This window comes from Rattus norvegicus, chromosome 2 (genome assembly GCF_021556685.1).
Source record: "Rattus norvegicus strain SHRSP/BbbUtx chromosome 2, alternate assembly SHRSP_T2T, whole genome shotgun sequence".
NCBI classification, from domain to species: domain Eukaryota; kingdom Metazoa; phylum Chordata; class Mammalia; order Rodentia; family Muridae; genus Rattus; species Rattus norvegicus.
The window spans coordinates 243,738,309-243,763,739 of NC_141535.1; the positions used below are offsets into that span (position 1 = coordinate 243,738,309).

A 25,431-nucleotide genomic window follows, 5' to 3' on the forward strand; every position below is an offset into this window, starting at 1 on the left:
AGTCTTATATACAGTCTTGTATACAGTCTTATATACAGTCTTATATACAGTCTTGTATACAGTCTTATATACAGTCTTGTATACAGTCTTGTATACAGTCTTATATACAGTCTTATATACAGTCTTGTATAGTCTTATATACAGTCTTGTATACAGTCTTATACAGTCTTATATACAGTCTTATATACTGTGCTGGTTGTTTTTCGTCAACTTGACATAAACCTAGCCTCCAGGAATAGGGAGTCTTAACTGAGGAACCGCCTCCATCGGATTGGCCGATGGCATGTCTCTGGGGCATTTTCTTGACTGTGAATTGACATGGATGGCCCGGCCCAAAGTAGATGGTGCTATTTCTGGAAGGTGGACCAGGGCAGTAAGCCAGCCAAAGGCTTTGGCCTCTGTCTCAGTTCCTGCCGTCAGTTCCTGCGTGGCTCCCTCAATGACTGCAATCTGTAATCCGGATGAGTCCACCTGTAAACTGCTTTTGGCCCTGGTGTTTGTCATAGCAATGGAAGAGTGACTAGAACAAGAATCCCCGCCCAGAGGAGGGTCCCATTCACAGTCGAGCTGGGTCCTCTCATATCAATGAACCTGGTCAAGATAATCTCCCACAGGGGGACTGTCTCCTAGGTGATTCTGGAGCCTGTCAGGTGGACAAACAGCAGAACATTACACAAGCCCACTCCAAGGAAGCTGCTGCTTCCTGGAGGCTTCTGACTTTAGTTCTCCATACTCGAAGGCTTTGAAGATCTTACTCCACACTGAGGCTGGTTTTGGAAACTCATGAACCAGGCTGACATTGAAGGGGCTGGCCAAGGCATAGCTGGCTGTGGACATAGGCCAGCCAGCCGGCCTCTGGACTGCCACTGAGGAGAAAAATCAAACCTATCTCTGGATCCTGGGGGTTTCTTTGTCTCTGTGATCCAGCCCGCCACAGCAGTCAGTGGCTTGGCCGCCAGGGAAGGCAGGGTGGGTTTCTGCTTACCGAGGGCACCAGATCTCCACGCTCCATGATGTCACGGATCAGTTTGCTTCTTTCGGACTCCGAGGTCAGCTCCTGGCGCAGCAGCTCACCAGTAGAGAGATGGGTGAACCCATATTTTTCTGCCAGCTTCTCACACTGGGTGCCTTTGCCAGAGCCAGGGCCACCTTGGGAAGAAGACACATCAGACACTTATCTCAGGTCTACTGTCTCCTTTTGGGGGATGTAATAATTATTTTTTTTCCTGGTGGATATTCATCAAATAAAACAATGGGTTTCATGATGGTGTTTCATGAATGTTTATCTCTGCTGAGTCTTATTCACTGACGCCCCCTAGCCCCTGCACCACTCACCGTCCTCTCTCATTCACTCTCACCCCTGCAATGCTGAGTGAGGCTCCCGAGTCCATGGAATCTGCTGCTACCTGAGGCCACACTGCTCTCCTGAGGCCACACTGCTCTCCTGAGGCCACACTGCTCTCCTGAGGCCACACTGTTCTCCTGAGCCACTCTGCTCTCCTGCGCCACACTGTTCTCCTGAGCCACTCTGCTTTCCCAAGGCCACACTGCTCTCTGGCTCCCAGGTGGCTGGAGCCCTTCCCCGCCCCATGCAGCAAAGAGTGGAAGTCTGAGTAATAGAAGTGGGGGTTCAGCTGCTCATCCTGTTTCCCCTGCCCCACCTTTTCTCTTTTAAAAACCAATAAAAATAAAACAAAAGGAAATGAAAGCAACCTTGCAAAGTGTCAAACCCACAGGGACTTTTCCACATTGAAGGTGACTACGGGAGCCCGATCACGAATGACAACGTGGGCTTCAGAGGACACTGTTGCATCAATCAGTTGGTTCCACCGAAAGCTGGCGGTGGTCTGCAGAGGTAGCTGTGCAGAAGGGGAGGAAAACTCTGGTCCCCTGTGTGCAGGGGGTAATGCTGAAAATACTCTAGAGAGAAGAGACGTCAGTATCCAGTCGCCTCCTGCTTCAGATGTCTCCATGCTTCGCTGATAATTCTTTTAAAGGTTTGTAAAATCTTTATACGTGTTTGGGAATGTGGTAAATGTATACAATCAAGCCAGAGGCCCCAGCACTTCCACTTCCTCAAACATTATTCTCCCACTTCATACCCTCCCCAGGCCAGCGTGTCCTTTATTGCAAGTGGAATAAATCAGGCACAGAAAGAAAGCCACCCATGACCTCATTTATTTGCAGCTTATGTATAAGAAGTTATGCTAACAGAAACAAAGAGTGGATCAGTGTTGGCTCGAGCCTGGCGGGGGCACCCCAATTCCCTCTGGAGGACCATAGAGCATTTGTTCTTCCTGGTTCTCATCTTCAAATGCCAGGACTTTCCTACTCTCTTTACTCCCCAGATTTTAGGGGAAAAAACACCCTATGTTTATTTTATTTTTCTGGTGTGTGTGTGTGTGTGTGTGTGTGTGTGTGTGTGTGTACATAGAACACACCACCTATAGTTGGGGATGGTTCATGGTTCATGCCTCCTAATCATAGCTTCCTGAAAAAGGAATATTTGAAATAAAAGACACGAACCACAATTGAGATTCTAGCCGGACTCCTAGCTCTCTTGGATAGTGGGAACTGGCTACTAAGGGATGTCCCTTCCCAACCCACTTCTGCAGAAGAACCTCTCAGGCTTCTCCCCGTGGCAGACAGGCCGAGAAAGATGCACTGTCACACACGTGCTCATCCACATCGCTGCTTTCAGTCAAAAGGGAAGATTCAGACGCCCCTGCAGCATTGCATGGATGGGCCAGACATAGCAGGAATGCAGCCATTACAGAGGCTGACAGAAACAGGGCCGGCCAGCTTGTGAGCAGCCCTTTCTGTCGAGGCCATGTTGGTGACCTCAGCACAACAGCAGTGGCTCTCGCCTCCAGCTGTACCAGGAAGGGAGAGCTTGGAGACATGACTCAGAGTTTAGATGAAATTCTGCTTTGAAAGGGTCTGTCAAAGTCTCTGTGGCAAAAAGAGCAGAGGAATCCTTCTTTTCAATATCAAATGGAATTTAGAAAGCCACTCAGAGGAAGGAGTGCTTCTAGGTAAATGACTAGGAGGACTCACAGCTGAGCTCTGGGAGGCCACGGGACTTCTGTGGCTTGTGTTTACTTGGAAACTCTGTTTCCGGGGATAGCTAGTGGCTGATCACGAGGAAAAGATATTTTCTGACTTGGCTTCCGAGGCGAAGATGCTGTGTTCCAATTATTTTCTTTCTTCAGCCTCCTACTAATATGACTATTATAGGTTTGCCCCTCTGAAGTGTTATTTAATAAATCTTGACACAGGCAATTAAAACTCTCCATCTCAAATTAACAGCAGCTGTGTGGAGCGGTGCGGCTGCCCCAGTTAGAAACCTTCTGTGGGAGCAAGGGCTGCAGATTCTTAGCGTTTTTGGCCCGAATGGTGCTGGCAGTGTGGAATTTTAAGTAACCTGCACAATGGCACGATTCTTCCCCTGGCTCCAAACTGGGGAGCAATGTGAGTTTCTTACTGTGAGAAGGACATATAACCTACTAGCGGTTGCACAGGTTTTCTGATACACCACCAAGATCTAACTTAGCGCTTAGGGAGGGGGGTGGGGTTGGCATATCCTCTAGGATAATTTGATACATGGGACAAAATTCTTTTGGAGAACCCCATCTCAGACTGAAGGGTCTGTGTTTGCCGTTGGCCAGGCCAGGTGACTGAAGAAGACAGTGGGCTGTCACTTTACTGCCACCTCACAGATGTTTAATGTACTATTCCTGGTGTGACTCAGAGTTTAGATGAAATTCCACATTGGAGGGGTCTGTCAAAGTCTTCATAGCAAAAAGAGCAGAGGAATCCTTACTTTCAACACCAAATGGAATTTAGAAAAACTGGTCTGTTGAATTTTCCGTGTGAACCTGAAACTGCTCCATTGGAACAGGGTCAGTCCTCAGAGCCTGGCTTTCCACTCAGCCTGTCAGACGGAACCCAGGAGCCTAGCCGAGGGAGGGGTGTTCTTCTGGACCTGGTATTCAGTTTTCATGGCTTCACCTTAAGCAGAGCTCCTGGATTCTCATCCTGGGCCCTTCGGGGTGAGGACCTGTATCCTAAGCGGTTGTTACAGTTGCCTGGCTTTGGAAAGGATGGGAGGAGACAGTAATATTGGCAGGTAGAGCACATTCTGGTCCAGCCCCGGAAAGTGCAGCAGATGATGTCAGACAGACAATCGGCCATGTCCTGAATACCAGCAAGTGAGAGCCCTTCAGTTTGGATGACTCCTCGTTCTGAGTGCTCCCACAGAGATGGTGTGAGTGCTCCCACAGAGATGGTGTGAGTGCTCCCACAGAGATGGTGTGAGTGCTCCCACAGAGATGGTGTGAGTGCTCCCACAGAGATGGTGTGAGTGCTCCCACAGAGATGGTGTGAGTGCTCCCACAGAGATGGTGCTGAGTTGGGCGTGCTCTGTTGTTTCTGTTCTCGGCACATGACTCTTTAGCACCTCATGAATCATTAAAGTAGAGCTGTGGTTATTTAAAAAGCTAAATTATGTATTTTTGTGAGTTCACAGTCAATATTATAAGCACATTTCCAGGAAGCGTGGTAACTTTCTTCTCCACTAAGTGGAAATGATAGAATCGGTTTACCTAGGGCTACTATGAAGCTCATCTCTTGCGAAGACGTTCAAATTCACGATTTTATATATTTACAGTTATGTATATAGTCAACGTGAGCTGGCTATTTTAGATTTTTTTTTTTTTGGTTCTTTTTTTTTTTTTTTTTTTTTTTTGGGAGCTGGGGACCGAACCCAGGGCCTTGCGCTTCCTAGGCAAGCGCTCTACCACTGAGCTAAATCCCCAACCCCTATTTTAGATTTTTGAGCATGAAAATATCACGTAGTCCAGGCTAGCCTTGAACTTGTAGCCAAGGATGATTTCTGGCCCTCCTTCCTTTGCTTCCTAAGTGAGGTGACTGCAGGCATTCACCACACATCTGGTTTATTTGGTGCTGGGACTGAACACAGGGCTTCGTGCTCTCTGGGTAAGCACTCTACCACCTAAACCCCGGCCCCAGCCCACAGTGTCCTTTATTGACATTTTATTGTATACTGGTCACCCTGGGGCGGTAACCTAGGGTTTAGCCTACGGCATGCTCACACAGCTCTTCACTTGGGAACACTGTGGGGACATTGAGGGGGTGGCTTTCACTGGTTTGATACCAATAAGCCTGGTGCTAACAGTCCTGGGGCTGAGTCTTCCTACCAGAGAATTATCAGATTTAGGACAGGGTGACAGCTGGGTGCCAGGGTCTGATTGAGGCCTGTAAGCACCATCCAGAGGCAGGGGGTTAGTAATTTATGGCTGTGCCAGAGCAAATGACATGTTAAGGAAGAGTCTAACAGTGCAGCATCCTCTACTGTGTGGAGGATGCGGCTCTGCAAGTCCATATCCTGTGACTGCGGACAGGCCCTTTACTGTGCCTGACCTCCGGTTTCTACATGGGAGAAACAATCAATCTCCTGCCTCACACTGTCTTTGAAATCGATAATCCTGTCCTTCATCTTTTCTCTCAGACAAAACATGATGCTTGGCACCCGCCATGTCCAATGAACACCCATTCCTTAGCTCTGTCCTGAGTTACAACACTGAGCACGTGGGGGTCTGAGTCAAACCCACTTCAAAGTCAGAGGTGACTTCATCGCTTAGAAATGTCTGACCACGTGAGGGCATGAAAGTGCTATCAGTACCTAGGAACCTCTGTATGTGTATTTGATAGTTCAGCTATACACATTGGATCTGCAGAACTTAGAGGACTACATTTCTCTAAGGCAAAGTGGAGGAAAATGTCTGCTGGGTTCTGATTGCCATTAGCAAAGTTTCCTAAGCTTATATTCCTACATTAGCCAGGAAATTAATTTTCCCATGACCCAGCTTCAGCTAAGCCCACATCTGGTTGAACCCAAGCAATCACCACTCAACTCAAACCATCTAATGGTGTCTTCCTGCCCCCATTTTCCAGCTTGTTCACCTTGTTGTTTGTCCTCCTTATGACCCCACCAAGTTGATCCTTGAAGCTCTACCATCCAGCCAGCCCGACACCAGGCCCTAACTGGTAATGGGTGCTTTGCCTCCTTTGAAACTATGGTGCCTCCCATGACAAGCACCACCCACTCTTTATAACCAGTCAATTGTTAACTTTATCCACATCCACTCTGAGTTGGTAAGTATTCCTTGAGAGAGTGAGAAAACAGAGCCCATTGGGCCATCGGACCTAACTTCATCCCAGCCTTAACACCTCCTGCCAACTATATCCCTATATCTGATGACAGGAGATGTTCCTAGTGGGATTTGAATATGTGTAGAGAGCGGCGCAGCGGCAGCGAAACAAAGATGGCGCCGACATCCAGCCTTGTCTGGATGTCGACAACTTACTGCGCATGTGCAGGCTTGTCCCCTTGCTAGGGCTCCCTCTAGTGGTGAACAGCGGTACTGCACATGTGCGGTTTATGCACCAGGTGTCAGTTGACCGTTAATATGCTAATGAGGTGATTCATTCTCCGCCAATCCCTGGAGGACAAGTAGTGGGGTGATCCATGCCCCACCAATCCCTGAGAGATAATTAGCATACTGTTGTCTATATAAGTCGAGCGATTTTGCTGCTCGGGGTCCCTGTTCAAGAGAGCTGTAACACTAAGAGAGCTGTAACACTAAGAAGAGCTGTAACACAGTAAAGGCTTGTTCGCAGAAGAATCCTGTTGCTGCGCGTCGTTCTTACTGGCGGGACATTAGGCGCGTGACAAGTATGTCCCCCAAAGTTCTCAGTGGTCGTGAGATGGGAGGCAGAGACAGGTGAATCCCTGGGAGCTTACGGACCAGTTCTCCAATCCTGACAAGTTCCAGGCCAATGAGAGACTCTATCTCAAACCAAAGGTAGAAGGTGTAGGTTGATGTCATTATGCAGGTGAAGGTAGGTATAGGATAGAACAAGGCCTGTCATTGGACAAGATGGAAGGATGGGCAGAAGAAAAGTTTTAGAGAGGAGGGGAGACCAGAGTGAGGAGGAGAGCAGCTGAGAGAAGCAACATGGAGGCAGATGTAAACCATATAGATACAGGTTGTTATGAATGTTTCTTAACAGATGGATTCTATAGGCAAGTCTATCTTATCTAGGTGGGTGGTTTATATCCTTACCAATTGGTTGCAATTGTGTGGATGTATTGTGGATTGAGTATTTAACATGAATCTGGTCGTTGGGTTCCGGTTTGTTGAGTCATGATTTCACTGGGTTGTTGGGAGTGTGAGCAGAGTCTGTGACAGGAAGCCGTGCTAGGCTATAGAATGCTTGGGACTAGCATGGCGTGGGGCCACGTTAGCACGTCCTGCGGAACGTGATGTGTGCATCAGGTGTGGTAACAATCCGTCAAGGGGACAGTGTGCGAAAGTGGCTGGCAGAGAAACAGCAAGACACACACACAGCACATGCACAATGCCTACATGTGTACACACATGAACACGCACACAGACGCAGAGACATATTAGCTCTAACAGCATATGCTTTTTACAATGATTAGACACTTCTTTAAACTGTAGCTCTATTTTCCACATCTTTAAGGTGTATAGTCTCTGTAACTATACCTTAGATGTACTGTGATGGTTTGCATATGCTTGGCTCAGGGAGTGGCACTATTAGAAAGTGTGTCACTGTGGGCGTGGGCTTTAAGACCCTCACCCTAGCTGCCTGGAAGCCAGTATTCTGCTAGCAGCCTTCAGATGAAGATGTAGAACTCTCAGCTCCTCCTGCACCATGCCTGCCTGCCATGCTCCCACCTTGATGACACTGGACTGAACCTCTGAACCTGTAAGCCAGCCCCAATTAAATGTTGTCCTTGTAAGAGTTGCCTTGGTCATGGTGCCTGTTCACAGCAGTACAAGCAAACTAAGACAAGTACTAATTATCTTTTGCAAATCCTATTTCCAGGTAATCAATCCTTTTTTTTTCTTTTCTTTTTCAAAATCCATCCATTCCTGCCCTTGAAATCCTTTTCTTTCAATGAAAATGGTCCCAACCCCGAGTGTACGTTTTTGTGACTGAATGCTTCCTTTCAGAGAAAGGCTGTTTTGCTTCTTAACTGTGACCCTGAGCCACTCGGGGCCCACAAATCACTTGTGACCTTCTCCAGCTAACACGAGTGCTTTGCTGAGCTGAGCTCCAATGTGCGTGGCTGGGAGCTGATGCTCTGTGGCCTGGGGTGACAAGGAAAACTATGTATTTACACCAGTCAACCTTCTACAAGTTCTGAAAGCCTTTCATGGACTGAAACACGAGTGACAGGGTCAGCTGTGGGTCATATAAGACTTTAGATTGGGCTGGGCCCTGAGGACTTCCTTACTATCATGGCCTGGAATCTAGGAGGTGCCTGGCAACTGTTGGGCCAATGACTGAGGTTTGAGCGCTTCATGAGGCAGCCCTGTACATGACACAAGAGTCAGTGGGACCCCAGTCATAGGCCTTGCTTTGGACCTTCTAAGTGGTTGGAAGAGCATTGATTTTCCTTTTTTCTCGGGCCACAAAGTTCCTACATCCTGCCTCTGATTAACAGTCGTGGGTGCGATCGCACAAGCTGAGTAAATCAGACAGCTCTGAGGTCTAGGGCATGCTCGGAGCCACTCTGCCTCCATGGCCTGGTCCCTTGACTGGGTTCCCTGAAGGGACCCCTACTTTGGGTTGTATTACACTGTAGTACCCCAGCCTTCCTCCCACAGTGCTCCTGCCTACGGGAGAATTCTGCTCCTGACCTGCTAAAGTTAGGTCTGGAATATTCTCTAAAGGCTCATTCATGCATGTGGTGGTGAAGGCTTGATCCTCAGCTTGGCACTGTGGAAGGTGGTAGGGAGTTTAAGAGGCAGGACCTAGCGGGAGGCTTGAGGACTTTGGGGATGTGCCCCAAAAGTGACCCGGACGCTGGCTCACTCATTTCCTGTTTCATGAACTGGTCATGTGACCCACTGAGGCATGCCAGGCAGGTATTCCACTAAGGATTCAACCGCCTTAACCTATTTCCAGAGCTCTGTTCAGCCAGTGTTTAGCTGTCTTGAGTCTTTACTATGGGACTGGCACAGTCTTGGTTGGTAGGGGCTCTATCAGCACAGTTACTGCAGTGAACGAAGAAACTTAGGATTTGGGGAAAAGAATTCCAGGACAGGAAAAATATCTATGACACCTCCTGAAGACTCAAAAGTTTAGAAGGTTCTCCAGAAAAGTGGGGCAGGGATTTGCAATGTATCTTGAAATGTATAAAAAAAAAAAATAAGATATGGGGAGAGGGAGCTGGGGGTAGACTGAGCTGTGAGAAGCAAGTCCTGACAAAATGCTCACCAGAGAAATAGTTGACAGATACACGGTACTCCCTACAAAAATGCTTCTAGCTCGGGGTTACAAGAACGTGATGACGAAAGACGTTCTCTCTTTGCCCCATCTACTGTGAGAATGAAGACCATTCTCTGCAATCATACTGTCGGCATTCCAGAAAATGTCCACACCACTCTGAAGGGTCGCACGGTCATTGTGAAGGGCCCCAGGGGTACTCTGCAGAGGGACTTCAATCACATCAACGTAGAGCTCAGTCTTCTTGGAAAGAAAATGTACAGGCTCCGTGTTGACAAGTGGTCGGGTAACAGAAAGGAACTGGCCACTGTTAGAAGCATCTGTGGTCAGGTTCAGAACACGATCAAGGGTATGACGCTGGACTTCTGTTACAAGATGAGGTCTGTGGATGCTTCCCCAACAACGTCGTTATTCAGAAGAATGGGCCTTTGGTCGAAATTTCTTGGTTGGAAAATACATCCACAGGGTTCGGAATAGGACAGGTGTTGCCTGTTCTGCCTCTCAAGCCCAGGAGGACGAATTAATCTTGAAGGAAATGATATTGAACTTGTTTCAAATTCAGCAGCTCTGATTCAGCAAGCCACAACAGTTAAAAACAAGGATATCAGGAAGTTTTTGGACAGCATCTATGTGTCCGAGAGGGGAACCGTGTAGCAGGCTGATGAGTGAGACCTTAGTTTCCCAGCTCCAGAAAAAAGATCCTGATCACAAGGACAACTTGGGCTCTTGGGGGGACAATAAAAGATTTCTATATTGAAAAAAAATGCTTCTATCTCTGTTGGAAGTTTGAAGTTTCTCTTTAAAATAAATAAAGTCTTCAAAACAGTCCCCAGGTGATTCTGGAGCCAGGCCTGCCTGACAGCTTCTGGAGGACCTGAGCAAGGCGAGGCAGTTTGCCATGGCCCAATGGCTGCCCAGGGAGGCCTGTTCATCCTCCTTTTCATATTTACAGTGTAATAATGCTTAGATAACAGCCTTATGGTGAACGAGTAACTGTTATGACGCCTAATAAAGTCCTCGTCCTCTTACCAAACGCTGGGCCGTTCCTCTCAGGGCAGAGAGGAGAAACTGCTGTTGTCCTCTGTCAGGTCGGTGGGAAGCAAGTAAGACCTGGGGCTCAGAGACCCAATGAGCCTGAGAGTCTCTGCACGCCATCCGAGAAAGTCCCTCAGAGACCCAATGTGCCTGAGAGTCTCTGCACGCCATCCGAGAAAGTCCTCATTTCACCAAGCTTTTTGGCTTGCTGTGCTGTCTAATACATGTCTGCTTTGTCTGAAATAGGGCATGCACTCTTTCTAGCAGCCTTAGACACTGATGGTAGCTCTCTGACGCTCTACAGTAGAGCCACAAGTGCCCTGGTACTGCTCAGACACCCCCATAAGTCTCTCTGGCCCTCCTTGCTGGAGTGTAGTTCAGATGCACATCACATAGGCCTCTATCAGTCAGTGTGGTCATGGGGAGACAAGCCTCCACCATAGCCCCACAGGTTTGCCATAGGAACACATCCAAGAAAGGGTCCTTGTCATGACAGCAAACATAAAACTCACGTTTCATGAAGGACTTTGTAGTGTTATGTGCCGAATTGGGCCACACAATCTGGCCCAAATGTTGGCTAGTGGAGACTGTTAAAACCCCGTTTACTCTCTGTCCTGACTAATCTGAGATTGTGCAATTCAGCTCAAACTGACCACATCTCATTAAATTAGAACTCAGAAGTGGGGCATACACGCATGAAAACACACAACAAACAAACAGAACCCCGGAAATGGAGGTCCTCATTGCCGTAAGTTTGGTAGTCTCTTCATGCTGCACAGTTCGTCATAGCATTGGCCACAGTCAGCTGTCAGTGCGGGCTCAGGTGCAACCAGACCAGCATCCCAGCCAGTGTTATATGGCTTCCAGAAGGATCTCAGCCAGTGAGGGAAGGGAGGTGGAGAGTGTGAGGTCAGTCCTGGGCATAGACTTATATTCTTTTTTCTCTCGTGGTAATACGGTATTCCAAATGACCGCGAAGTCAACAGCACTGCTTTCTTGGAGGGAATCATTTAAAAACTTGAAGAAAAGAAAGGGAGAGAGAGGGAGAGAGAGGGAGAGAGAGGGAGAGAATGAAAGAAGATAAACGATTCCATTATACAGCATTCCAAGGATGGTGCCATGTCCTTTGACTCTCAGGGTTGTTTGTTTGTTTGTTTGTTTGTTTTTCCAAGTTGATTATTAACTTTGAGTAAGCGAAGCCCGTGCTCACAGTGCTGTCACTAGACACAGAATCTGTACTGTAAAGTTTCTGTAACTGGGTGGCTTCGCTCTCAGGACTCAACACCCACAGTTGTCCCTTAGAGAAATGTGCTCAGGGCTCTCTTGGCAAGAACATCAATGTCTGCCTCCTTTTCTTTCCCATCTTGAATGGCCAGATGTTGAAAATGCAGGTTGGGGCCAAGACACTGTGACAGTCATCTAGTGTCTGCATATTCTCATGGAGGAAAGAATAGGTGTGTGTGTGTGTGTGTGTGTGTGTGTGTGTGTGTGTGTAGTGTTGTATGTGGTGTGTGTGTGTGTGGTATGTGGTGTGTGTGTGTGTGGTATGTGGTGTGTGTGTGTGTGGTGTGTGTGCGTGTGTGGTATGTGGTGTGTGTGGTGTGTGTGTGTTGTGGTGTGTGTGTGGTGTGTGTGTGTGTGGTATGTGGTGTGTGGTGTGTGTGTGTGTGGTATATGGTGTGTGTGTTGTGTGTGTTGTGTGTGTGTTGTGGTGTGTGTGTGGTATGTGGTGTGTGAGTGGTGTGTGTGTGTGTGGTATGTGGTGTGTGGTGTGTGTGTGTGGTATATGGTGTGTGTGTTGTGTGTGTTGTGTGTGTGTTGTGGTGTGTGTGTGGTATGTGGTGAGTGTGTGGTGTGTGTGTGTGTGGTATGTGGTGTGTGTGGTGTGTGTGGTGTGTGTGGTGTGTGTGGGGTGTGTGTGTGTGTGTGTTTGGTATGTGGTGCGTGTGGTGTGTATGTGTGTGTGGTATGTGGTGTGTGTGGTGTGTGTGGTGTGTGTGTGTGTGTGGTATGTGGTATGTGTGGTGTGTGTGGTGTGTGTGTGTGTGTGTGGTATGTGGTGTGTGTGGTGTGGTGTGTGTGTGTGATATGTGGTGTGTGTGGTGTGTGTATGTGTGTGTGGTATGTGGTGTGTGTGGTGTGGTGTGTGTGTGTGTGATATGTGGTATGTGTGGTGTGTGTGTGTGTGTGTGTGTTTGTGGGTTGTGGTGTGTGGTGTGTGTGTGTGTGGTGTGTGTGTGTGGTATGTGGTGTGTGTGGTGTGATGTGTGTGTGTGATATGTGGTATGTGTGGTGTGTGTGTGTGTGTGTGTTTGTGGGTTGTGGTGTGTGGTGTGTGTGTGTGTGTGGTGTGTGTGGGTGTATGTGTGTGGTATGTGGTGTGTGGTGTGTGTGTGTGTGTGGTATATGGTGTGTGTGTTGTGTGTGTTGTGTGTGTGTTGTGGTGTGTGTGTGGTATGTGGTGTGTGTGGTGTGTGTGTGTGTGTGGTATGTGGTGTGTGTGGTGTGTGTGGGGTGTGTGTGTGTGTGTGTTTGGTATGTGGTGTGTGTGGTGTGTATGTGTGTGTGGTATGTGGTGTGTGTGGTGTGTGTGGTGTGTGTGGTGTGTGTGTGTGTGGTATGTGATGTGTGTGGTGTGTGTGGTGTGTGTGTGTTGTGGTGTGTGTGGTGTGTGTGTGTGGTATGTGGTGTGTGTGGTGTGGTGTGTGTGTGTGATATGTGGTGTGTGGTGTGTGTGTGTGTGTGTGGTATGTGGTGTGTGTGGTGTGGTGTGTGTGTGTGTGGTATGTGGTGTGTGTGGTGTGTGTGTGTGTGTGTTTGTGGGTTGTGGTGTGTGGTGTGTGTGTGGTGTGTGTGTGTGTGTGGTATGTGGTGTGTGTGGTGTGATGTGTGTGTGTGATATGTGGTATGTGTGGTGTGTGTGTGTGTGTTTGTGGGTTGTGGTGTGTGGTGTGTGTGTGTGTGTGTGGTGTGTGTGGGTGTATGTGTGTGGTATGTGGTGTGTGTGGTGTGGTGTGTGTGTGTGTGATATGTGGTGTGTGTGTGTGTGTGGTATGTGGTGTGTGTGTGTGTGTGTGTGTGTGGTATGCACCCATGCACATATGAACCCTCAGATTCAGCTAGCCCTGGCTAATGACTGGGAGTCAGATGGAAACATGTCTCTATGGCAACCCCGTTTCATGGGCCAGGGGACTGATACATAGCCTCGGGTCAGGCATTCTGGCACACACCTACAATCCCAGCATCCCGGAAGCTGTGGCAGGAGGATGGGTTCAGGTCTGACTGAGGCTAGCCTGGGCTATGAAACCTTGTCTCACAAGCCAAAGCAACAGCAGCAGCAGCAGCAGCAGCAGCAATAACAGCAAAGAGGAGATTAATTTGGGGAATTGGATATGTGACCTTGCAGGCCGAGAAGTCCCATAGCGGCCGTCTCAAATCAGAGAGTGAGGGAACTGACTGATGGCATTCAAGCTGAACCCAAGTGACACACTGTTTCCAGCAGTTTGGTAGTCTAGGCCCATGGTATAAATTCTAGAGTCTGAAGGTTGAAGGACCCAGAGCTGTGATGTCCAAGGACAGGACAAATGGATTCTAACTTCCAAAGTGACAAAGACCCCCATTTTCTTCTTCTGTGCGTCCTTTTCCCCCAGGCAGACAGGCTGAATAGTGCTTCTCTGTATCAGTGTAGGCCAGTCTTCCTTATTTGGTCCAGGGATTCAAATGGCAGTCTCACTTGGAAAAACCCTCAAGGCACATCAAGAATTCACACTTTACCCACTGTCTGGGTGGCCCATAACCCAGCCAAAGCAAATCGCCCATTGCTTTGCTCCTGAGCCGCCTGCGTCACAGGATGGCCGAAGCCAAGGTGTAGCCCTGGGAGTCCACAGCTCCGCCTGCTCATTCTGGTGCCCTTGGTTCAGTTCGTTTGCTTCTGTCTTCCAGTTAGGGCCGCTTCTCCACCTCGAAGGTTTTTCGTTTATTTGGTTTTTGTTTGTTTGTTTGTTTGTTTGTTTTGTCCTCTTTTCTGCCTGGCTCTCTCTGTTGTACTGACCCAAAGCTGGGTCTGACACACTCTTCTGACATGTGTCCTGTGTCCCTTGGTCCAGAGCATCCCAGACCTCCAGGAGCCAGAGAAGCAGAGACTCCCTGGAGATGCCACTGTCCTCTGATGCCCTCTTTTGAGAAGGCCAATGCCAGCAAACAGGGACCCTCCCCTCTCCACTCTCTTGTCAGATCCTCACAGCGTGGCCCCCGCAGACACTGGGGGTGGGGGAGCTCCTACTTGTACTGTAATCCTAAGACGTTATTTACTTCCCCTGGATGGCAGGGGCAGTGACTAAAACCACGGAGGCATAGCGTCAGAATCCAGCAGTAAAGCCACGTGTGCCTCTTTATCGTGTCTTACATGTATGTATTCAGTGCGTACGCTTGCCGCAACATGCATGTGGAGGCCCGAGGATAACACAACAGTGACAGTCAGTTCTCTGCTCTAACATAGGCTCCAGGGATCAAACACAAGTCCTCAAGCTGGGTGGTGAGCAACCGCCTTCACCAGGGAGCCATCTCATTGGCTTGTGCATCCTCACCACGATGTACCCACATCAGTACCACTTAAGGACACTTTGGTGAAGCAGAAGAAAATTTAATTAAAGAAAAATGGCCCATAAGTATGCGATATCTCGGTTCTTTCAAGATGGAATCTCATTATGAAACCCTGGCTGGCCTGAGATTTGATATAGACTAGACTGACCTCAAACTTACAGACAGCCCCCAGCCTCCACCTCCTGAGTGTTAGGACTAAGGGCATACATCATCTTGCCTGGCTCATTTGAGTAGTTTGTGCAGCAAAACGGGAAGTGAGCATAAAACACTTGGGCACACAGAGGAATAACTGCTTCCTGGGGGAAGAGCATGTGTGTGCCTGCATTGTGAACCTGCTACCTTCTTTTTCAAACAGTCTATTTATTTATTTTATGTATATAAGTACATTGTCTTCAGACACACCAGAAGAGGGCATCAGATCCCATTACAGATGGTTGTGAGCCACCATGTGGTTGCTGGGAATTGAACTCAGGACCTCTGGAAGAGCAGTCAGTGCTCTTAACCACTGAGCCATCTCGCCACTCATGAGCTAGCTTTCCTCTCCCCCTCCCTCTTCCCCTCTCTACCCCTCTCTACCCCTCTCCCCTCCCCCTCCCCCTCCCCTCCCCCTCTGTCTTTCATTCTTTCTTTCTAATTGAATGCTGTTCCTACTCTCTCCCTTCTGAGTACTGTCTGGGTTCAGGCCCTACTTGGCTCCCAAGATCAGGTAAGATTGGCACGTTTCCAATGGTTTGGCTGTAAATCTGTTTTTACTTTCTGAGGAGCCAACCAGGAGTTGGCAGGCACCAATATCTGGCAGATATTTTTTTTGAAAGTAAGTAAAGCTTGTCACTTCAAGAGAAACAACTGATAGTGTTTGTTGACAACAGAGAGTATTTTAAGTCCTACCCCCGACCAAGCTACACCGTTTTCTCATACACCATTCATCTTTCTGTCTTCCTGGGAAATGAAGGTTGTCAGTGTGCTCTGCCTTTGTCTGGGCACAAGCACTGCGGCGTAAGACAGCACTGAAGAGGTTTCTCTAGTGCCTGGCCCGTGTCAAGTGCTACGCTGAAGCAGGTTTCTATCAAGTGAGGTTGAATAGAAAGGATTGTAACATGTTATAACAGATTTAACCAAGTACATTCATGCTTATCTCTAAATAGATTCTTCTGAAAGGTGATTATTCAGTTCTTTTTTTATCAGGAAACAATGAAAGACGACGGGGTTATAATGAAATCATGATAATCATTTAACATCAAATTCTAGGAAAGCCTCTCATTTCTCTAATATACTAGCTAGGACCACGTGTAGTGGCTAAAATGCATGTAAGGACACGGACTTTTATCAGAATATCTCTAAAGCTCATGGCTTGGGTTGGCTGGTCTTTGCATCGCCATGACAATATGCCTGTGAAAAGCAGAAGATTGACTGTGGACCGTGACTTCCAAGAGTTCACCCCATCATGGTATAAGGGTAAGGTAGAGATGAACAGCTCACATCATAGCAACAAAAAAACAGAGAGAAGGAGGTACAAGAAGTGGTAGGACACGAGACAGCCCTCAAAGGAGGTCCCCATGATCTCCTTCCTCCAACAAGGTCCCACCTCCTACAATAATGCTACCTTATCATGACTCCATCAATGAACCCATAATCCCACTGATTAGGTCAGAGTCCTCAGGACCCCACACATATCTAGAGGTGTTTATTAACCCAATCAAGTCGACAATCAAGATGGCCACCACAATGCTTAGAAACAGCTCCCAAGCGCGCTGGTGCCAACATAAACAAGGCCATCTGTGCCCTGACACGCTGGAGCCACCAGCACTGAGTGATAGCCCCATCATTATGCCATTAGCTTCGCCTTTCACTCGATTAACCAGATGTGCTTTCCAAGTGCAAACGTCTCTCAACGCTTTGGGCAAATCAGTGTGAACTCAGACTATGTGATGTCTAAGGCAACACACAACAGTGAAAAGTGCACAAGGGAAGTGAAGCCCAACTCCACTGGGCAATCGAAAGACTGTGTTCAAGGGAAGGAGGGACCTGGGCAATAGAGGAAGGAAGGGGAAGTAGGAGAAGAGGCAATGAAAAAAGGCAAGCACCCCTGGTGGGACCTGGAGAAGCTCTCTGGAGCACATTCTCCAAATGCTTCTAATGCTTGCAGTGGCTGCGCTCATGCTGTGTGAGTGCAGCGTCTTGTGTGGGACCCCACAAAGCCTGTGGGGTAGCCACAAAGCCTTGTGAATGCTGGCTTGACCTTTAGAGATCAACTCTGTATCCTCGGACGGGCATATCTCTATATACAGGATTGCTCTCCTCAGGAACAGAGCAGTGATATTCATGGAGGAATCAGAAGACCGCTAAGCTCGTGCTTGCATCTGCCCCGGTGTTGAGGAGGGAACACTCTCCACGAACACTCCTCCTGTCGGGATGGTGGAGAGTGCTCTCACTTGTGCTGAGTCAGCCTAGGGTGCTGCTCTCAGTGAGAGAGCTGTGGGACATAGAGGAAGAGGCACCATACAGACTCATGATTAACCTGAGCGCTCTCCCTCGAGACACGGCAACTGCACCAGACACCGCCTGTCAGTTTCAGTTCAGCAATCCTGACTGCTGAACTCAGTTGTTATGGAAACGGAGCATACTACATCCTCAAGAACAATTATTCCAACAAGCTGATTTTTTCCCCCCACTTGCTATAGGCCATCCAAACGAGCGGTTCATACATAAGGGATGAGGGGTCCCAAGGAGCAAAGCTCATGATTAGCAAAGGCTTCTTCTCCAGGAATGGATTGTTAAGCCTGACTGAGTCAGTGGAGACCATCTGTCTCCAGGAAAAGACTAACAAGGAGGCCAGCTCAAGAGACTACAGGTGTAGACAGAGTTGGAGGCAAACACTGACCCAGGGGTGCGGCAGGAAGTAGGAAGGACACATCGGGGTCAGCCAGCAGATGGTAATGAGAATAGTCAACTGGGGCTTGTCCCATTCTACAGGAGCTGATGGTCCTTGAAGGCAGGCGAATGTGTTTGGAATCTTAACTTTGAAGCGTTGTAGCGAACAGGTAAAATCGGCCGAGGCCCCGTCAATTCTGCAGTTCTACTGTAGCTCTGGCTGGAGCTAAGACACTAATCGTGAACTACACAACCCAGGAATGCTCTCTTTCTTGCGGCAGGGTTCATGTTGCCCAGGAAGTCCACAAAGTCTTTTTGTAGCTAAGGGTGACTCTTGGCATTCTGTCTAGGCCCCGCCCCACAGTTACCTGGCAACAGCCAGGGGTGCCCCCTCCTCACTCCCTCTCTCTCTTCCTCTCGGTCCCATTCTCCCCATCTCCACATGCTCATGGCTGGCCTCTACTCCTCTTCTCTTCTCTTCTCTCTCTCTCTCTCTTCCTCTCTCTCTCTCTCTCTCTCTTCCTCTCTCTCTCTCTCTCTCTCTCTCTCTCTCTCTCTTCCTCTCTCTCTCTCTCTCTCTCTCTCTCTCTCCCTCTCTCTCTCTCTCTCTCTCTCTCTCTCTCTCTCTCTCTCTTCCTCTCTCTCTCTTTCTCTGCTATCTCCTCAATCCCCCTCCTTCCCCATGCCATGCCCTGAATAAACTCTATTCTATACAATATTGTATAGAATATTGTCCTATACAATATTGTCCCATGGCTGGCACCTCAGGGGGCAGGGGTGCCTCAGCGTAGGCCCGCAGAGGTGTCCCCTTCCCCCACACTATACCACCCCTCCACCAAACATACCCCCCTTTTCTTTCTTTTTTTTTATATAAAACACAACAGTGACCTTAGCTTCCTGGGCCTCAACATCTATCTATCTTCAGGGATCGAACCCAGGGACTGATGTATGCTAGGCCACCCGTCTACTGACTGAGTCAAATCTCCAGCCCTCTAACCGTCTATAGGCAGAACCAAGCTTGCACCATTGAAATCTCGTGGCTCTTGTTAAAATTTACCTACACAGCTATAGCCGTGCCTTTTTATTCTTAAGGGCTTCATGACCTCAAATTGACCTGTGATGAAATAGCCATCCTGCTGTTTGTCACAGTCAATTTTCACTGACACCCTAGAAAAGGAAAAGTCAATTCTCTGTATCACAGTGACTTTGTCCCTTCTATCTAAATAGTAAATTATTTTAATTTTTTTCCAAGCAGAGCAGTGGCTGATAAATAAGTTGAAAAAACAAGAAAGTTTGAGCCGCACCATGAAAATTCTTCTGTCCAGAGAAAGCTTGTCTGGGTGTGTTCTGTGGCCCTCTGAGGGCATCGTGCTTTGTCTAGCTGTCTACGACTACACACTCCACTCTTTGTGTCTCTAAAGGGCACAGGGCTTTGCAACAGGTGAGCTGAGGTCCTTGGCTATGCACGTACCACAGAGGCCACATTTGACAACGTATTTCCAAGTCATAAGCCGTGAGTCACAGCAACGGGAAAATCGGAAGTAATATCAGCAGGAGTGGGGAGGACAACCAAAGCCGTGCCATATTACTGTTAGAAGCTTCCGGGTATCGCATTACTAAAACCTTATGGTGACGAAGGGTCCCCAGTCTGACTTTCTAAATATCAACTCTAAAGGAGCTCTCCCTCCCTAATTTGGTCTCTAATATAAAATCTGAACAGAGACCAGAATATATACGTTCAAGGAAGGTTTCATGCCTAGAAAACAGATTATTAGGATTTAGTAAGTCATAAACAGGCCCGCTCAGTAAAGGCTACAAACAAACAAACAACAAACAAACAAACAAACAAACAAACGCACACTTTTACTTCCTGAGAAAAACACAAACTACATATGGGAAGAGATGTGTCCATGGCTAAGGGGCAAGAAATGCAGACCTAGCAAGACAGGAAGACTCAAGAATTCTCACGAACACATGCTGTTCTCAGAGGCCCATCCTCAGCTCCTGATTCTCTTCAACATGGCCTCCTCAGAGAGACTACCTAGCCGTTACTCTATGTGATTCCCCAAGGCTTAGCCCAGCCTGCTCTTTTTCTCTCTAATAACTCTTTAGTAACACTTCTCAGGAGATGGGATCTGTTAACTTCTCTCTTCCTTAGGATGGGGTAGCCTCGGCTCCTTCCCAGCACAGCCCACTGCAGTAGTTAATGTGTGAGGCCAGGAGTTCGGGGTGACAGCTCACATAGCTGCGTGCTGAGGGGTGAGAATCTGGCACGAGGACCCCCCAGCCAGAGACCTTTGTCTGCAGATGTCCACCAGGTAACTGAGTGGCTTTGAGCAGCCTTTCCACTTCTCTGGGCTTCATTTTCTTCACCTGATAATGAGGGAGATCTTTGCAAAAGTTCCCGGGGGGTGTCCTAATATCAGCACACACACACAGAAGTTGATCTGATTATATTTCTCTGGGAATGACGTCATTGTTTTCTCCTTTGTGAAGAGGTAGGGATCTTTCACTATTTCTGATTATAAATAGATACTTTTATGGACAGTGGACAAGGTGAGGGTATTTGGCAACAATATACTGGGAAGATAGAAGAAAAGCATCACTTTCAGGAGGCATTCTGACGACATGTTTTAGAGAGAGCCAAGACCTTCAACATCGTTGGCCAGAGCTCTTGCCAGTAAGCCACACCTCCAGTTCCTCCTTACAATTTAAACCACTGCATAACCAGTTCATTCCTGCCCACAAATAAAACTGATCTCTATGCCATGATCTTGGCTAAGTCCCTTAAATTTTCTTGAGTGTTGGGCTTTCTTGTCTGTCTAGGAGATGGAATAGGGCTGGCCCACTAAACTATGGCATTGTTTAAGGATTATCTGAGGCAACCTGGAACATGGCAGGTGCACAGAAGGCATTAATCTCAAGGCATTTTACCCCACAACTGGTTAGAAAAGATTATTTTACAATGACATTTAAAAATGTGTGTATGTGTGTGTGTGTGTGTGTGTGTGTGTGTGTGTGTGTGTGTCCGTGTGCGTGTTCACATGCACATGTTGTTGGGGATCAAATCCAAGGCTTCACAGATTCGAGGCAAATGTTCTAGTCTTGGTCTGCACACCCATCCCCAAACTAGACAGCTTTTCCTGTGAGTTGTGCAGAATGTAGGATGTGGTGAGGGAGGTATGTTTTCATATATAGTCACCGCACATTTAATTTAAGTAGGGGGTTGGCAATCAAATAGCAAAGATGAATGTTGGACATTAACGCACAGCGCCCCGTTGGCTTTGTAATGCACCCTACTACTGTGGAGCTAGCTCAAAAGCTGAGGTTCCTGCAGCCCTGCCTTTTCTCTGCAGAAAATCAACAAGGCAAAAAAAAAAATGTTAAATTGCATATTTATGCACGCAACCGTCTGGAAACCTCAGGGGTATTATTTTGATCAAAAAGAGGAACATGATTTCAAAGCAGGGCAGAATGAGAGATGAATGCAATTTTTCTGCTATTACAATATTATTAGCGACTATATTAGAAAAGTTGAGAGCTGTTACTCACCCATCAGGAAAATAATTTTACACTTCCTCAAATCCTCCACGAAGCCTTTAAAATAAGAATAACTTAAATTACTGGCAAGAAACACTGCACCAAAGTCCAGGTTCTACTCATGTTCTGAAAACCTACATCTTGACGCTTTGTTTAGTAAGGTAAGTTGAGTTCACAGGGGAAAAGCAGAGTGTGACAAAGCAGGTGGTAATGACCTCGTTGGCCTTTTCCCTAGACCGAGGCGGCGCAGTTTTATTTAACATTCACCATCAATCTTAAGTGTAAAACTGATACCATCAAACAGTGTGATTCACAAAGAAAGCCAACCATTTTGTTTTGTTTTGAGACAGGGTCTCACTGTGTCCCCAGCTGGCTTCAAATTCTCCCCCTTTCTGCCTCAGCTCCCTGAGTGCTGAGATTACAGTTCTCACCATACCTGACTAGAAGGCCAATCTTAAAATTTACACATACGTTTTCTTCCCCCTCCCCAATATTTTATTTTATTTGAAGAATTATTTACTTAAGCATATGAGTACACTGTAGCTGTCTTCAGACACACCAGAAGAGGACATCGGATCCCATTACAGATGGTTGTGAGCCACCATGGGGGTGCTGGGAATTGAACTCAGGACCTCTGGAAGAGCAGTCAATGCTCTTAACTGCTGAGCCATCTCTCCAGCCCCATAAGTTTTCTTAAACATGTTTGTTTTGTTCACTTTAAAAGTGTAGTGTTTCTATTTTTTTTAAGAATTTCAGATATACACACAATGTACACACATGTATGCACACAATGTATTTCATTGTATTCATTTGCACTCTTACCCCTGTGCCTCCTAGATCCACCTCACCCCGACCCAATTTTTGGCATTTGCAAACATCCTGTTTAATAAAGGAGAGTCTGGTACACAAGTAAGATGTCTAGAAGACAACAATAGTTTATAGCTGCAGCAGACAATGCCACTTTGTGTCTTAAGTTGTGATGTAAAGTTTCCATTAAAATTGCATTTATTTAATAATCATGAGTCTGTTTGTAGAATAAGACCAAATGAGCAATAAACAGAATCAGAGGTGTACGGCAATAATCATGACAGGAAAAAGGTCTGAACTTGGGGAACCACTGCTGTAAGGAGAAATGAGTCAGGGTAGGGAAAACATGAAACATCTGGAGTTACTGGGATCCATGAGGGTTTGGGGTTGCCAAGTGTTGAAATGGGGACCTCAGGGGCAAGGACATAAGTGCCATGTTTTCTAGTACCATAAAGCAACAGACTTGACAGAGGTGTGTGTGTGTGTGTGTGTGTGTGTGTGTGTGTGTGTGTGTGTGTGTGTGACAGCATGTGTGCACATGTGTGAGTGTGTGCCTCTGTGTGAGTATATGTGAGTATGAGGGTGTAAGTGTGTGTGCATGGGTGAGTGTGTGAGAGTGTGTATACATATGTGTGCATGTGTGAGTGTGTCTGAGAGTGTGCATATATGTGTGAGTGCGAGTGTGAATGTGTGAGAGTATGTGCATGTGTGTATGTGTGTGAGTATGTGTATGTGCATGTGTGAGTCTATGAGAAAGAAAGAGAGAAAGAAAGAAAGAGATTGAGATTGTGTGTTTTTATTGGGGTATAGAACTCAAGGTTTCACACAAGCTAAGCAACGGCTCAACCACTGAGCTGTACTCCCAGACCTTAAAATTTATTGTTATCATTTTTCCTTTATGTGTTTTCCCTGCTTGTAAGTTTTTACACCATATCTGTCCCTGGTGTCCACAGAGGCCAGAAATGGGTGTCAGATCTCTGGCAACTAGAGTTACTTATGGCTGAGTCCCCACAAGTATGCTGGGAGCTGAACTCAAGTCCTCTGGAAGAGCAGCCAGTGCTCATAACTTCAGAGCTGTCTCTCCAGCCTATCCCAGTTCTTTTGTTTTTACTTTTTAATTTGGGATGGGGTGTCACTGAGTGGTGTAGGTTAGCCTTGAACTTACTCTGTAGCCCAGGTTGGCATGGAATTCTAGATATTACCAACTTGCCCCCCGAACATCTGGGGTTACTGGCCTGTGCCATGGGTCCAGCTGGTGTGTGGCGTTTTCTGTTAAAGTCAGACACACAGTGTTCCTCACCTGTTCTGCAGCTTCTGAGGAGCTTTGAATATATTTGCAGCTCAGGAAGGAGGCCACATTCATTGTGCTTATTTTCTTCGTTTTCAGGAGAGGCAATATGGCTATGCCCAATTTCAGTTTAAGAAACAACAATTTTTTAGTTGCTAATCATATATTCATACAAAATAGTAATCACTAAGGTATATAATTTTTATGGCCTGGGAACATGTTTATATACCAATGTGTGAATGTGTGAAAAAGTGTGATGATCGCAAACACAGATTCCCAACTGGGTAAAAGCAGGATGAAGACAGCACACTGCAGTGAGGTGTGCTAGACTATTAGGCGTGGAAGGTACAGTGGCTGTAAAGTTTTAGATGGTTCTAGTTTTCTACCTTAAAATATGTCTAAGTGGGTGTATTGTTCTTATAAGTAGGAATAAATCCAGCAGCCAGCCATCCCAAATCCAGAGCTGGTTCTGGACAGGGGCCGAGTTATGACAGCTCGTGATTCTGTGCCTTCCCTGTGGATCCCCACAATTATTTGGTGACAGTTATTTTCACATCCTGCTGTTGTTCTCACAGAATAACAGTTTATCTAGCCCTTCATGGATCAATGGGGAATTAAGAGCTAGGGTTATTTAAAAAGCCAAATCAGCTGTGTGAGTTACAGCTAATACTATGAAACTTTTCCCCACAAACCATGTCAACGTCTTTTTTTAAACCAAGTAGACAGGACATAATTATTAATCTAGGCGGTTATAAGCTCATCTTTTATAAACACTATTAAATTCAGAGAATTTGATCTATTTTTAGTTCTATATATAGCTAGCATATAGTGGATATTTTAGTTTTTAAGTAACTGCTTTTAAGTCAGGGTTTCATTACCCCAGGCTAGCCTCAAACTTGCTGTGTAGCTCAGGATAATCCTGAACTTCTAATACTGTCACTACTTGTTGAGTGTTGGCTTACAGGTGTGTGCCATCACACCGAGGTCACGAGAGCCTAGATTCTGAACCCAAGGCTGCTAGGCACATGCTCTCTAGACCTATGAGAAACTCTGAACGGGATGAAAATGATAATGAAGGCTACATTTGGGGTTGGCTCCCCATGGGATGCTGTAGTTCAGCCACTGCTATTTGGGAAAAAGAATTATGTTTTCAGCTCAATTAACAATAATTGCACCTCAGATAAACCCCATGGACTCTGTTGCCACCACTGCAGAACTTTTATGTTCCAGTTAGGTTTGAAGACTACTGAGGTGAAGAGCATTACTCTTTCCTGTGGGGCCTTGGGACACTGTAACACATGCCAGCATTACTCCTTACTGTGGGGCCTCGGGACACTGTAACACATGCCAGCATTACTCTTTCCTGTGGGGCCTTGGGACACTGTAACACATGCCAGCATTACTCCTTACTGTGGGGCCTTGGGACACTGTAACACATGCCAGCATTACTCCTTACTGTGGGGCCTTGGGACACTGTAACACATGCCAGCATTACTCCTTACTGTGGGGCCTTGGGACACTGTAACACATGCCAGCATTACTCTTTCCTGTGGGGCCTTGGGACACTGTAACACATGCCAGCATTACTCCTTACTGTGGGGCCTTGGGACACTGTAACACATGCCAGCATTACTCTTTCCTGTGGGGCCTTGGGACACTGTAACACATGCCAGCATTACTCTTTACTGTGGGGCCTTGCTATACTGTAACATGTGCCTGCATTACTCTTTACTATGGGGCCTTGCTACAATGTAACACATAAAAAAATTACTCTTTACTATGGGGCCTTGGGACACTGTAACACATGCCAGCATTACTCTTTACTGTGGGGCCTTGCTACAATGTAACACATGTGACTTCCAGCCAGAATGGGACAATGGATACATCCCAAATATCTGGACCAGAGCATCCACTGAGCACCTTAGGAGTCACATTCTGTGAAATGT

At 47.0% G+C, this 25,431-nt stretch overlaps 1 protein-coding gene and 1 long non-coding RNA gene across 3 annotated transcripts in view; one reads left to right on the forward strand and one right to left on the reverse strand.

The window, feature by feature from the left end:
- The window catches only part of Ak5 (adenylate kinase 5), a 188,625-nt gene that overhangs the window by 20,456 nt on the left and 142,738 nt on the right, over positions 1-25,431 (reverse strand). For both annotated transcript variants that reach the window (NM_001108951.1, XM_087629520.1), the window contains 2 exon segments: positions 986-1,149; positions 21,403-21,447. In NM_001108951.1, the coding sequence (NP_001102421.1) occupies positions 986-1,149; positions 21,403-21,447 (209 nt within the window).
- Positions 18,399-20,619, forward strand: LOC120100975 (uncharacterized). Its single transcript, XR_015677240.1, has 4 exons — positions 18,399-18,796; positions 19,106-19,291; positions 20,009-20,168; positions 20,399-20,619. It is a non-coding gene; the product is annotated as an uncharacterized LOC120100975 (long non-coding RNA).